We start from the raw sequence: 14,201 nt of genomic DNA on the forward strand, positions 1-14,201 counted from the left end.
TAAAAGCCTACTGCCAGTGTTGACTTGGGACATGACAAAGGGGGAGGGGTGTAGGCAGTTGTTTCGACTGATATGTGTTTGGAGTAAATTTGCAGACTGCATGGAGATATGCGCGGCACATTCGATGTTGCTTAAAGATATATAGGTATAAATATAGATTCTCACATATGACATTTATTGCTCTTCTCCAAGGTGACCAGCTCCCCTAACTGCACCGATCTGAACAGTGTCTGCCAGCCAATAGAATTCATCTCTCGGCACAATGTGAGTGGCATGTACACCTTTGTGGACCACCGGTGCGCGGCCACTGTTGGCTACCAGCCGCAGGTGAGTCGGGAGCGGACGGGTGGCTGCGGTCGAGCTCTCTGTGATGCGACTGTTCATCAATGAAGTGCTCTGTGATGCATTGCTGCTACAGCTGAATTGTTCTGCTTATTTTAGGATCTCTTAGGTAAGGACATTGTGGAGTTTGCCCACCCAGAAGACCAGCAGCTTCTAAGAGACAGTTTTCAGCAGGTAACCTGAACAAAGTAAAACTATAAAGGTGTACAGGTTGTGTCTGACATATGGTAGTGTATGCGCTCTGCAGAGAGACAGCTTCTCCTGGGCACTGCTGCAAGAGACTAAGCCCCATTGAGGCATGCTGACCACAGACAGTGTAATTACAATGACAGTTATTCGTTATCAGGTCTGCAAGGTGTGAGATCTATGTAGCATGTGAATACTTTTCTCTAAGGTGCAGCTTGTACACACAGTGCTTGGGAAAATATTGCTCATCCCCCTCTGTCTGGTAAGTCCAGCCACTTTACCAAATGCATCATGCAAATTAGCTCTTGATTCATAGAGGGACGCAGATCACACAGCTGCTGCATCTTTGTACATAGCGGTTATGCGATATTATGAAAATGCTGTAGGAGGCGTTTTGTGTACATAGACACCTTTTACCAGCTCTCTGATCCGGACGCAGCACCGGATCATTGCTGCCCCCAAATGCCAACAGTGGGTCAATTATGCGCAGTGTGGAGTCTTTCAGCCTATGCGCAGGCACGGGGGTGGGGATTCATGCAGTCTTTGGCTCCACCTGTGCGCAATTTGGTGGAGTACTTCATGGCGAAGGGACCATTTCCAGAAGTAAAAGGTCTGTCTGCTGAGGAAACGTACTTCCCTGTGTTCAGATTTCTCCACTATCCTTGGTGTCTGCTGGACGGCTCAAGCAAAATCATCTATACCATCTTCCTGTTGGATTCCTTGTCAGTGCATGTCACCTCACCTTCATCCTGAGAGAGAAAAATAAGGGGGGGGTGGCGGGTTCCAGCAATCCTCTCTTAAGAAAAGGGCACCTAAATCAGAACTTGCACTGACCTTGCCAGGTACTGAAACTAACCCGGTTGCAGTAAGGGTGGGGCCTGAATAGCCCTGATCGCAGACCCAGGGAAGGAAGGTAGTTTCTGTAGAATGGTCAGGGGAATGAAATTCCCTCCCTGGTGACAGGGGCAGTGACATGATGTGAGGAGGGGAATGGAGGCAGCAGGAAGTCACAGACTGAGAGTTATATAGTGGGAGGAGCAGGGTCCCCAGCAGCACAGAGTATATCAGGAGATGAGTGATGGGTCAGTGAGGACAGGGCTGCATGTGACAGGGGCAGTGACATGATGTGAGGAGGGGAATGGGGGCAGCAGGAAGCCACAGCCTGAGAGATATCAGAAGGAGCATAGTTCCTGTCAGTGCAGAGCAGCGATGTGAGACTCGTGTCATAATTCGTGGTCTCGCCTCTATATGAAATAAAGTAACTCACGTCTGTCTTGTTGCCTGAAAGGCTTATAACTGATTTTAAAAATGGCATCTCCATAGCTATAGTACAACTACTACTATCTGTGTGTTTGTACTCCCATGTGTTTAGCTGAGTTTTCTCCAGGTGTTTTAGTTTCCTCCTACAAATCAAAAACAAACTGGCTAAAAATAAATAAAATGGAATATACTGTAAGTCGCACTGTGGCAAGGAGTAGTGTCAATGATTCCGTACCCTCTGCGCAATATAATGAAGTGTAGGACATAAATGTTGAGCTCTTTGGTAACTATTCCGCTATGAAAGGCTACTTGTTTGTTGTTCACGCTGCACTAGAATAGCAGAGAAGAGGAAACGGCATGATCACGTATCGTCTTCCCTCCAGGTGGTGAAATTAAAAGGCCAGGTGTTGTCTGTCATGTTCCGCTTCCGATCCAAAAGCCGCGAGTGGCTGCTGATGAGAACCAGCTCCTTCACCTTCCAGAACCCGTACTCTGACGAGATAGAGTATATCATCTGCACTAACACCAATGTAAAGTACGTAGCGCGACGCTGACTGTTCCACGCTCCTCTCTCCGATTATTCTCTTTAGTAACATGATTAGTGTTACATGTCTCATAAATTGGAGGAAACTCCTACATGAGAATTCTACACGGGAACTTTGTGCACTGTAACTATTAGGTGCTGGGGCTTTGAAATGTAATTACATCGCCAGATACAGACAGGCCCCGATATTGCACTGCTCTGCTCTTCCCTTGTGGAAGCACAATTTCATCGGGGGCTTCTCTCTCTATTCAACACAGAATAACCAGGTCCACATGGAGAGACTTGCAGTAAACAATGTTTCAAAATATTTTTTTAGCTCCGCATATGCCTTCAACCTTATTCCGTGGAGGCTGCAAATTACTCATGTAAGATCTGTGTCAATTTCAGATACTCTAATTTATATCTTGTCTCTGTTATAGGAACTCAAACCAGGAATCGCGGCCGGCCCTGACCAGCTCTATGCAGAGGCCGCCGCTTGGGCAGAGTATCGCTCACCCTCTGGAAATGGGTCCCAGCCAAATGGCTGCCAGGTGAGTCTGTAGCTCCTAATAAAATGGTGCAGTGGAGCTTTATGTCTATATTAATAGAGTACGATAGGCTGGAATGTCAGCCAAATGCTACATAGCCTGGAAACCACCGAGCCAGACGGAACTTGGGTCCAATTAGCTAAAAAAAAAGAAAATAAGGCGTTTTAACATCAGATGGAAGAGGAAAATTTTGATAAGAGTCCTTTACTCAAAACCTGTAACAAGTGACACCTGGCCACTATCCCCATGACGTTCTCATCGCTCTTTCCCACAAGGCAAAGTAACTATATTTTATTGAACAAAATAGCACCCAATCCTTTAAAGTGCACATTTGGTGTTAGAAGTTACAAAGCAAGGAGTGGGTGTTTATTGCTTGAATTAATTTTCATTTTGTGAATGTAGCGGAAAGGAGAATAAAAAGAAAAATCTACTTTTATTTTTTTATCCTTCAATGTACATAAATTAAAGTGATAAACCGTGGGAAAAGGTGCAGCATTCTGAGGTGCAAATTTGGCACACGCTCCTGGCAACGAAAGGGTTAAACTGCCATCTGCTGCCACCTTGTGTTAAAGTGTGAGAGTGTCAGAAAAATGTCCCATCGCTACAACACGGCTATAGTTTCCATTCCGCTCCCATTTCTGGCTCTCCGTGCACTTAGCTGATCTCTGCTCTGCACTAATGTTGTTATTCTCGTTGCACCGCTTTGAAATCCGCTTGATTCTAAGATAATCCCATCTCCCATGTTCTTGCTGTGCAATCACAATGCTGTATCCTCCACGCAGGCAGCAGGCCCCTCCACAAGCGGAACTAGACGTCATATCCAGCAGAGACAATCTAGGCACCTACAGCCATACACAGGTGAGTTGCCCTCCATATGAATAGCCAGCTTATAACATCTGGTCTAGGTCAGATCATATTATCTATATAGTGTGCGTTTACCATCTATAAAGACATTGGGGACATTAAAGGCTCTGATCTGTTCCCTCTGATGTGGAGATAAGAGGTCAACAAAATTTCTAATGTGAGCTTATTAACCAATCATATGTGATCAGATGTGCATGACAATCCTATCATTGTCATGTACATCTGCACAGTCTTTCTGTAGGTGAGTGGCAGTCGCCTGCCCGCTCATGCCATTATGTTGCTGGTGGCTGGGCTGAATGTGGTAGGGGCAATGTCATAATGTGAAGACAGGAATAGGGACTAGCAGAAAGTTCTATGCCAAGAGTTTGATACTGGAAAGTGCAGAATCCCCAATGCACCTTTTTATAGTAAACCAGGTTCATTTATGCAGCCAGTTTCTCTATTCAGTTGCTTTCAGCAGCGGGAGACCCTCTCTTTTCAAATTTTTCAGTATGCATGTAAATGTCAGGATTGGCGCAAAGTACAGTAAAGGTTTACTGGACGTTCACATACTTCCTGTACAGTGACATTTTGACAATACACATTAGTCCAGTCCCCATGAAACAAGCAATATCTGTTTTGTTTTGTGTTTACCATGGACAGGTTCCAGTACAGCCGGTGGCTGCCGCTGTTCCTGACCACAGCAAATCCCGGGAGAAATCGGACACCCTCTATGGACAGGAGAGAGACCCCAGGTTTGCAGAAATCTATAGCAGCATTAATTCAGGTGGGTCAGCGTTAAAGAACAACGTCCTGTGTCAAAAATAACTTTGAGGCATTATTTCAGTAGCAAGAAGACCAAGCTAGGCTGCATTCCTGATTGTCTTCTAGGACCATGTCGAGAGGAAAAACAATTATCCATTTTTAATCAAAATGGATAAAACTTTATCTCCCATACCTAGTGCTCTGCAATAAATCCCCTATTGTTATGTGGGAGGTATAGCTTACACTCGGTAATAGACCCATGGCTGGATGGATCTGTAAATATAATGAACATCGTACCCCGACTTTGAGAGTGAGTTTGGACATCTGACCTGAAAGTGAAGCATTTGTAAAAAAAAATTGGCGCAATTGTAAAAGCTGCTGTTGCCGGTAGTGACCAGTCAGATGCTGTAATTGTTCCAGTGTAGTTTACAAAGTTACAATAAATCTCTGTGCTTACGCTGGACAGCACCACATTTTTCTTCTCTAATTTTCAGAGCTTCCCCCCACTTGTAGATTGTGGGTCTCTTAATACGTTATGAACCGTGAGAACTATTTTGCACAATAGATGTAATGCAGAACACCCTTGTTGCTCTTTGTGACCCCTGACAGGGTCACTGCAGCTACTGTATATTTATTTAGAAGATACAAGAGGAAATTGTGCAAGTGTCTGTGCAGCCTCATATACAGTCAGGTGCATAAATATTGGGACATTGACAGAATTTTCATATTTTGGCCTCTTTTCACCACCACAATGGCTTTGAAATGAAACAAACAAGATGTGCTTTACCTGCAGACTTTCAGATTTAATTTGAGGGTAATTACATCCAAATCAGGTGAGCGGTGTAGGAATTACAACGGTTTCTATATGTGCCTCCCACTTTTTAAGGGGCCAAAAGTAATGGGACTATCAACTCAAAAGCTATTTCATGGACAGGTGTGGGCTATTCCCTCATTATTTCATTATCAATTAACCAGGTAAAAGGTCTGGAGTTGATTCTAGGTGTGATATTTGCATTTGGAATCAGTTGCTGTCGACTCTCAATATGAGATCCAAAGAGCTGTCACTATCAGTGAAGCAAGCCATCATTAGGCTGAAAAATCAAAACAAACCCATCAGAGAGATTGCAAAAACATTAGGTGTGGCCAAATCAACTGTTTGGAACATTCTTAAAAAGAAAGAATGCACCAGAGAGCTCAGCAACACCAAAAGACCCGGAAGACCACGGAAAACAACTGTGTTGGATGACAGAAGAATTATTTCCCTGGTGAAGAAAAACCCCTTCACAACAGTTGGCCAAATCAAGAACACTCTCCAGGAGGTAGGTGTATATGTGTCAACAGTCAAGAGAAGACTTGACAAGAGTGACTATAGAGGGTTCACCACAAGATGTAAAACATTGGTGAGCTTCAAAAACAGGAAGACCAGATTAGAGTTTGCCAAACATCTAAAATAGCCATTACAGTTCTGGAACAACATCCTATGGACAGATGAGACAAAGATCAACTTGTACCAGAGTGATGGGAAGAGTATGGAGAAGGAAAGGAACTGCTCATGATCCAAAACATACCACCTCATCAGTGAAGCATGGTGGTGGTAGTGTCATGGTGTGGGCATGTATGGCTGCCAATGGAACTGGTTCCCTTGTATTTATTGATGATGTGACTGCTGACAAAAGCAGCAGAATGAATTCTGAAGTGTTTTGGGCAATATTATATATTATATGCTCATATTCAGTCAAATGCTTCAGAACTCATTGGACGGCGCTTCACAGTGCAGATGGACAATGACCCGAAGCATACAGCAAAAGCAACCAAAGAGTTTTTTAAGGCTAAAAAGTGGAATGTTATGCAATGGCCAAGTCAATCCCCTGACCTGAATCCGATTGAGCATGCATTTCACTTGATGAAGACAAAACTGAAGGGAAAATGCCCCAAGAACAAGCAGGAACTGAAGACATTTGTAGTAGAGGCCTGGCAGAGCATCACCAGGGATGAAACCCAGCATCTGGTGATGTCTATGCGTTCCAGACTTCAGGCTGTAATTGCCTGCAAAGGATTTGCAACAAAGTATTAAAAAGTGAAAGTTAGATTTAGGATTGTTTAGTCTGTCCAATTACTTTTGGCCCCTTAAAAAGTGGGAGGCACATATAGAAACCGTTGTAATTCCTACACCGTTCACCTGATTTGGATGTAATTACCCTCAAATTAAATCTGGAAGTCTGCAGTTAAAGCACATCTTGTTTGAAATGAAACAAAGCCATTGTGGTGGTGAATAGAGGCCAAAATATAAAAATTCTGTCAATGTCCCAATATTTATGCATCCGACTGTATAGTGCTTTTATTGGATGAGTATCATATCTGTGGTAAAGCATATAATGTTGAAGTCTCATTATGTTGATGTCTCAACTTATGTGTAGTTTGAATGGCACAGACCTGGTTTCCCTGAACTCAGACATGTTTATCCCTTTCCTATCAGACCAGAACAAAGCACTTAATCCTAGCGGAGTCCCTGGTAACCAGCAACTCTTCCCACAAGCCAGCACTTTCACACCCGCCCCTCGTCCTGTGGACGGTTTCAGGTAAGAAATTATATCCATCACCTGGTCATGCCATTTTGCAGTATATACATAATAGACATGGTATGCAGAAAGTATAAATCATGTGACTGTACAGAAATATTGGGGTCTTAACCATACTTGCCAACTCTCCCTCATTGTCAGGGAGACTCCCTGAAATAGTAGCAATCTCCCTGAAGAGTCCAGGAATCTCTCTGATTGCACCTTGCCCCCATTATGAAGTGGTTATATAAAGAAAATAACGGATGTATACATTCAAATGGGATCATTAGTATCATTTCCCTGTATTGGTTATAAGGCACAATGATCCCTATGGCTATATGCATTTTTGAAGAGTATCAGTGTGTTTGCATAAACAAGTAGATCGTAACTGCTTTGGGGCTTGTTTAAATCTTGATGTAAAACAAGTTTGACACGCCTCTCAGATGTAGCAGTACACGCCCACTTTACCGCCACGCTCATAGGTGCTGCTTTCACAATCTCCCTAAAATGCTTTTTCAAAAGTAGTAAAGTATGCTCTTAACATGTGTCGGCATCATGCTTATGAGACTGTCTTACAGCATGGATGCAAACGTCTACATTAGGGACAATTTGGAGATGCAAAGTTTTCTGACTTGTCCTGTGTGAAGTTTTTTGGCGCAGCTGATGCTTAGTCTTCTGATGTAAAACTAGTCCTTCTATGTGCACCAGGGGGCAGTGTGTAAAAGTGTTGCTCGTCTTGTCCTTGTTCCAGGACTGGCGGGATGGTGTCTCCAGCCAACATTATCCAGCAACCTGTGTCAGCAGGGCAGATCCTGGCCCAGATATCTCGGCATACCAGCCCCACACAGGTCACCGGCACCAACTGGAGCTCTGGCACACGGCCATCTTTCACAGCTCAGGTATGTAAAGCTGTTTTGTTTGTGTGTGTTTGTGTTTGTGTGTGTGTAGAGCAGATTTATTGTCTCTTCTATTTTGTCTCTTCTATTTGATTATTCTTAGAGGTTATTTTAGTTACAGCAGTAAATGTGTAGTATTTGTTTTTTTCTATTTGCAATTAAACCTGACGTTCTAGTCCTGTCTGATTGTAGGGGGATGTATTCCTCACCTCCTCACGTACTGATCTGTTTTTGCAGGCAGCAAAGACCCAGTCTCCTCCATTTGGAATGGGCAACTTCCAGACAACGCCCGCCAACTTCAGCCCACTGTCCTCCCAAAGTTCAACTTCTTCTCCAGCTGGAGCCACTTACCCCAACCTGGCCAGCCGGACCAACAGCTTCGGTGATGAATGGCTTCCGATTCTCTGTTCCCCCTCTTAGTCCACCAGATTTTGCAGTGAGGTCTAACAACGGCGGCATACTTGCTTCAGTCCGTTTTGATTGTTTGCCGCATGAGTTTAGGTTAAGTTACAATAATCCCGAAGAGGGAGGTAGAATTTAAACTGCAAGGTTAGAAATCGTTACACTGTGATGTAAAGGCATTACATGCCCCCTCATTCTAGAGTGTGTACTTATACTGTCCGGACCCTTCTGTCATATACTCTCTACCTACAGAGACCTAAAGTAGGTAGGCCTGGGGCAGCATTTCACTGTATTGATATTCCCTGGCATGTCTTTGCAGCCACTGATGTAGGACAGCAGCGTGTACCCTTCCAGACGCGGGCAGCGGAGGCAGTTTGGCCACAGTGGCAGAGTCAGCATCACAGCCAGAGCACTGCAGACTCTCACGTCCAGCCGCAAGCCAGCCAGTCAGAGGTGTTCCCTGTAAGTCTGATACTGCTCGATAGTAAAGCAATGTAAATACCGCTATTCACTACGATTCTGTCCGATCATATCAGTAATGCAATGTGAGAAGTCCTGTGAAGCAGCATAGAGTGTGTAGGGTTGGGAGGATAAGGCGCAGACATCGCCTGATCAGATTTATCCACGGACTTGGTCAACATCAGAAATTATTTGGGCCACTACATGCTGCAATTTGTATCCACATAGTTGGGAAGATGACGGTCCTTCCCTCTGAATTTGGGATCGAAGTGTTTCTAAAATAACACCCGTGATCTTTACAAAGTGTTCTAGAAAGTAGACTAAATCAAATTCCGTATTACAGAATCTTCTAAACTCCTAGAAAATTCCAAATTGTCATATACTGGTCCAGTGACGCTTTCTTAATCCTTTTGCCGAAGTGGATGAGTGGGGCTCATCCTCTGCAAATACTTGCCGACTGTAGAGGACAAAACCCACTTGGGTGTGGATTTTATGCCCTTTTATTTCCCTCATTGTAGGTCAATTAAAAATATTTGCTTTTAGTTTACTTTATTGAAATTTTCAATTTTTTTATTTTTTTTTTAAATGTTTTTGTTTTTCTCCTTCTGATTTAATTTCACAATTTTGGATTAGTAGCATATTGTATACGTGCAGCAAAATCACGCTACCTTAAAAGCTTATTTGTGTTCATAAATGTTATTGTCTCCATTTAGGACATGCTGTCTATGCTGGGAGATCAGACCTCAAGTTACAACAATGAAGAGTTTTCCGAGCTCAATATGTTCCAATCTTTTGCGGAGTAAAAATGGGGCGAGCGCAAAATGGAACTTAGAAGTCTACAAACGAGCATTAGTTCGGCTCCCTCCACCTCACTTGCTCATTTCTCTTAATGTACCCTAAGGAGAGGAGATGTACCAATCGTGGTATGGGCAGTGGAAACCATGAGAAGGACATTGACTTCAGGAAATGGACGGAATCCATACAGGGACACCACAGAACTGCCTTCTTTGAGAACCAAGGAGAGACGTAACCGCGTAGCTCTCTGCACCTCACCAGCTTTAAACCACACATTGTGCCACCGATTTTGATTTCATTTTGTTTTCTACTCTAGAGAATTATGACTCAGAAGACAAAGAAAAGCACACGTGAATTATGTAGTCACCCAAAAAAAAAAAACATTTCAAGTTTTTTATATGGACTATAAAATGACCCTAAAAGGTATATTTTTAGGCTCTATCAGGGACAACTTGTGCGTAGGATAATCACAAATATAGTTGGTGCCTTTTATAATGTTAGGGCAGGAATTTGTCGCCTGAGGGAAGAAGTTTGCGCTCTCTCTAGCGAAGACTTGGCGATGTGTGTACAGCCGTCAGGGGCAGACTATCTAATCATGCTTGGGTTATTACTATACACAGGCGGGACACTTAAGATGTCCAACATATTCTGCTTATTATTTCAATAATTTAATACTTTGCTTAAAACAAGTACATATTTCATTGTTTTGGGATTTTTTTGTACCTAATTATTTATCTAGCAAAGAAAATATTTATACCAAACATTTCTTGACAATCCATATGATTCCCGAGACCTATAGGGAACACACAAGGGGGGGAGATTCAATTCAGCGCGATGCTTTATAGGTCCAGGAGCTCGATTCACCGCGCTGTCTGCCTGGTCGGTAATTGGATAAGTCGGAAAATGCCTGTTCTAAAGCGCGAAAACCGGCATTCTCTGACTGAAGTGCCGGCCGCACTAAGCCGTAAATCAGCCGCGCGGCCGCCACTTTAGTTGGATTTCTCCTCGCACCTTCAGAGGGGTGCGAGAAGAAATCCTGTTAGTCGCCATAACAGCGCAGTGAATTAAATAGCTACGGGAGCTCCCTCCCGGGGCTATTCAGCATTGCACTGAATTGAATTGCCCCCATTGATAAGAGAAGAAAGTAGTCCCACCAATTTACATTAAATTCTATAGGCTATATAAACACTGCTCTAATACAGATAGAAGGGGCCTTGCTATAATTGTCAGTGTTATTTTTTTGATGTAGGTATTTTCCCTGAGATAGCTTTCACTCCATGTTTAGTAACCGCAAGATGGCTGACTTGTTTATACAGATTTCAAAATGGCCTCCTTGTAAGCACTTCTTAGGCATGATCACCTCAGGATGTTAATCCCAGACAGTTTTTTTCCGTTTATTAAATGGATATAATGTGCTATACATTAGTGACGTTATCATGATATAAACAAGCATTGTCCGTTTAATCAGAGATAGAATGCTGTTTAATATTGGAAGAACATAGTTGGATTGCAGGTGTAGTTATTCGGCTGCAGCTGTGTTGTGCTTTGATCACACGTCTGTGGCTATGTGTCACTTGTATACCGAATAATGAGACATCTTGCATCTGGCCAGTGTAAATGAAATGCTTTATTATTGGTGCTGTTGGCAGGATTATCGCAGATTTTATATCTTTGTTTGTATTCTGTTACACACGTTTCTTCTTCAGGACAAACCTTTTATTCCTGTCTCTCCCTTTCCGTTTACTTCAAAACATTTTTATTGTGCAAAGTGTTCTATGTGTATACTATATGAAATAATATAATTTTATGAGAATTTTTACTTGCTCCTGGAAAATGTCCATTTATTTCTGTTTAGTATATTTATCTCTACAGCTGTAATAATCAAACAGATTTAAAGAAATCAACATATCGATATACTGTGTATATCGTTTTATAAGAAAATGATCTAGAATCTTTTTAAAGGGGTTTTGTATACTTTTCAATCCCCCACCTTTTTTGTGTTATCCCGTAGTGTAATGTAGGGGGGGTCCTGTTTTTGGATCCCTGACAGGTGCACCAAGTATGAGAAAGCAGCCCCTGCAGTGTAGGGGGGTTCTCTGTGCTGATCCCGGGACTTCTATAAAAAAAAAAAAGTGAAAGTGAATCCGCCTGAACAAATGGGGCTTTCTGCTCTGTAACCTGCAGCGGTGGCTCTCTCACAGGCAGGATAGTCTTGGTTGCTATGTGAGGGTGGGCACAAGGGGTTTAATAATTCCTATTAAAGGTGAGGTCAATGAAAGGTGGCACTTTGCATCAAGCAGGTACATTTACTAAGTGGCAGACTTTGGAAACTGCCTTCTCATGGCGTGATTAAGTCCAAATTAGGGCCATATTCAATTTGATGGCGAAAAGTCAGAGGTCGGACTTTTCGCCATCATCACAGGTTTTTCAGGGATAAAGTATCGGGCGCGTGCCCGCTTTATCCCCGTATTCAATTAGGATCCGGCGAAAATGGGACCAGGCGGAAAGGTAAGTATGGAAAAATCCAGGGAATGTTCCTGGCACACCCCCTAAAGATGTCCAGACATGGGGGATCACTATGGGTACCCCCGTTTTTGCTTGCTGAAGGTAATCTGGGTTTTTAAATAGCCGCGGCAGGTGCATAAATGCGCCGGTGAAGAATAGCACTTTGTTTTTTTTTGTTTTGCAAAAAATAACTACTTCCATCAAATTTAGGGTACATGAAAATGGGTGCAAGCATATTTTTAAGTCCCTAAAGTTATTTTTAAAAAATTCTTCAAAAATGCACCTGCCGCTACTACCCGCAATGAAGAAAACACCTGCCGCACTTGGGAACACCCCCTGAATCAATTTCGCTAGTTTAGAAGTTTGTTCCCCAGTATTTTGTTATTTTTTACCCCAAAATTAAACTACATTTTTTGGGGTGTCCTTAGAAACTTAAAAAATTTTTTTTTGACACAGATTAGTTTTAGGGGACAGGCTATTTTCTTTTTAAGCCTGCACCCCTAAACCCCAATTCTGCACTTTTTTTAAACCATGTATTCATGGTGAAAACTGATCCCCGTTTTTTAACAAAGACTTTTCGCACCTGTGAAAAATCTTTGAAATTGAATACGGGGATAATTGAAACAGGCGAAAATTACATCACAGCCTAATTGAATACCCCCATAGTTGCAGTTTTACATTTTGGGCTTAAACACGGCAAGAAGCGGTGGCTTGCAAAAGCCGCAAACCACTGCATGAGAAATTTACCCCTATAAAATTAAATTATCTGTAGCATTTTGGACTGGTGGAGCATTACTACCAGCAAAAGATCTTTTCCTGCAGCCTAAGGATAGCAGTCAGCCAGAGTAAGAGGTATTCCTATGGATGCCTGAACCGTGCATCAGAAGTAAACTAGCAAAACCAGTCGCTGCAGTTGCAGGTTCTGCTCATTTTATGTTACGTCACCTGGGAAGTCCTATTCTGTACAGCCATAGGGCCTGATTGCTGTAAGTGCCACAGGGTGACGTCTGGTGTAAATAGAAGCCTGCTGCCGGCTTCTGTGATACGCTACTGCTTACAAGAGCGCAGCCGTCGGCCCATTTGCCTGAACATCAGCCATCTAAGTAACCATCAGGTTGAAGACATGTCTGCTCTGGAGACTTCAGACATTCTGGTAGTAATGGGAGGAAAGGAATAAAAAAAAAAAATCAGGCGATGCTGGGCATAATTGTTAGTACTGACTAAGAGCCGGGCTGAGGATGAAGTATCGGAGGTGAGGAATATGGGGCATATAGTATAAAGAGAAGGACTGATGGGGGATAAAGCTGGAAGAACCTGGAGCCTCAGGTGAGCAGACCACACGCCTGTTGCCCACTACTGGTACAGTGTGTAATAGAATTGTATTATATAACCAGTGATAAGCTTATGTGTTCTAATACTTAAGTAGACTGAGTGAAAGCAGACAGGAACACTCTGGTGACTTCCTAAGCTTTATTCCACTAGAAGATGTCTCTCTTCTGGCTACTCCAAGATATCTCAGTAGAGTGTGACATTTCTGAAATTCTTTATACAAGTGCCTCTTAATAACAAAATAAAATATTTCTTTTTGGCATGGTATTGGCAGCCTTTCACCTACCTACATTGATGACCTGGCCTCATGTGACCTGATGTCAGCTTAAAAACTGAAAATAGATGTATGACAGAAAAAATCTAATATGAAAAGTTATCAACCTGTCCCATTAGAGTGCCTGCTTCATTATCTCCCTCTCTATCACACCAATAAGTGCAAAAAGATAAATCTGAGCTCCCAGCATATACAATATAACTGTGTTTTAAAATACGATCATGCAGGTTTTGCTATCGGATCTTCTAATATGGCAGCTGTTTCAGGCCTGACTATGCGCTAAACAGAAGTTTAAGCTAAGCCCATCTTACCAGCTCTGCATAATGAATCGTAATGCCCCTTACACTTCACTAAGCAAGTTTTTAATTCACTATCAAGGTGTTAAATTACAAAACACAAGAGCGTGTGCTGCTCCAGGGTGGACATTTAAAGACCGCGCTCAGTCAGGTGTCGGCTCAGCCGCATCACGGCCAGAACTGAAAGGACTGGTGACGGTAGGTTGACACTTGTTACTGA

The 14,201-nt window shown here is 42.8% G+C and overlaps 1 protein-coding gene across 1 annotated transcript in view; it reads left to right on the forward strand.

The window, feature by feature from the left end:
* ARNT (aryl hydrocarbon receptor nuclear translocator) overlaps positions 1-11,401 on the forward strand; it is a 32,948-nt gene extending 21,547 nt beyond the window's left edge. The window contains exons 11-21 of the mRNA XM_088467653.1: positions 193-327; positions 442-516; positions 2,172-2,323; positions 2,752-2,862; positions 3,642-3,717; positions 4,366-4,489; positions 6,944-7,046; positions 7,777-7,924; positions 8,159-8,303; positions 8,643-8,785; positions 9,496-11,401. Coding sequence (XP_088323779.1) covers positions 193-327; positions 442-516; positions 2,172-2,323; positions 2,752-2,862; positions 3,642-3,717; positions 4,366-4,489; positions 6,944-7,046; positions 7,777-7,924; positions 8,159-8,303; positions 8,643-8,785; positions 9,496-9,585 — 1,302 coding nt within the window. The 3' untranslated portion in view covers positions 9,586-11,401. The remainder of the gene's footprint in view (positions 1-192; positions 328-441; positions 517-2,171; positions 2,324-2,751; positions 2,863-3,641; positions 3,718-4,365; positions 4,490-6,943; positions 7,047-7,776; positions 7,925-8,158; positions 8,304-8,642; positions 8,786-9,495) is intronic.
* Positions 11,402-14,201: the final 2,800 nt, after the last annotated feature.

This window comes from Taudactylus pleione, unplaced genomic scaffold, assembly GCF_031769625.1.
Source record: "Taudactylus pleione unplaced genomic scaffold, aTauple2 ptg000073l, whole genome shotgun sequence".
Taxonomy (NCBI): domain Eukaryota; kingdom Metazoa; phylum Chordata; class Amphibia; order Anura; family Myobatrachidae; genus Taudactylus; species Taudactylus pleione.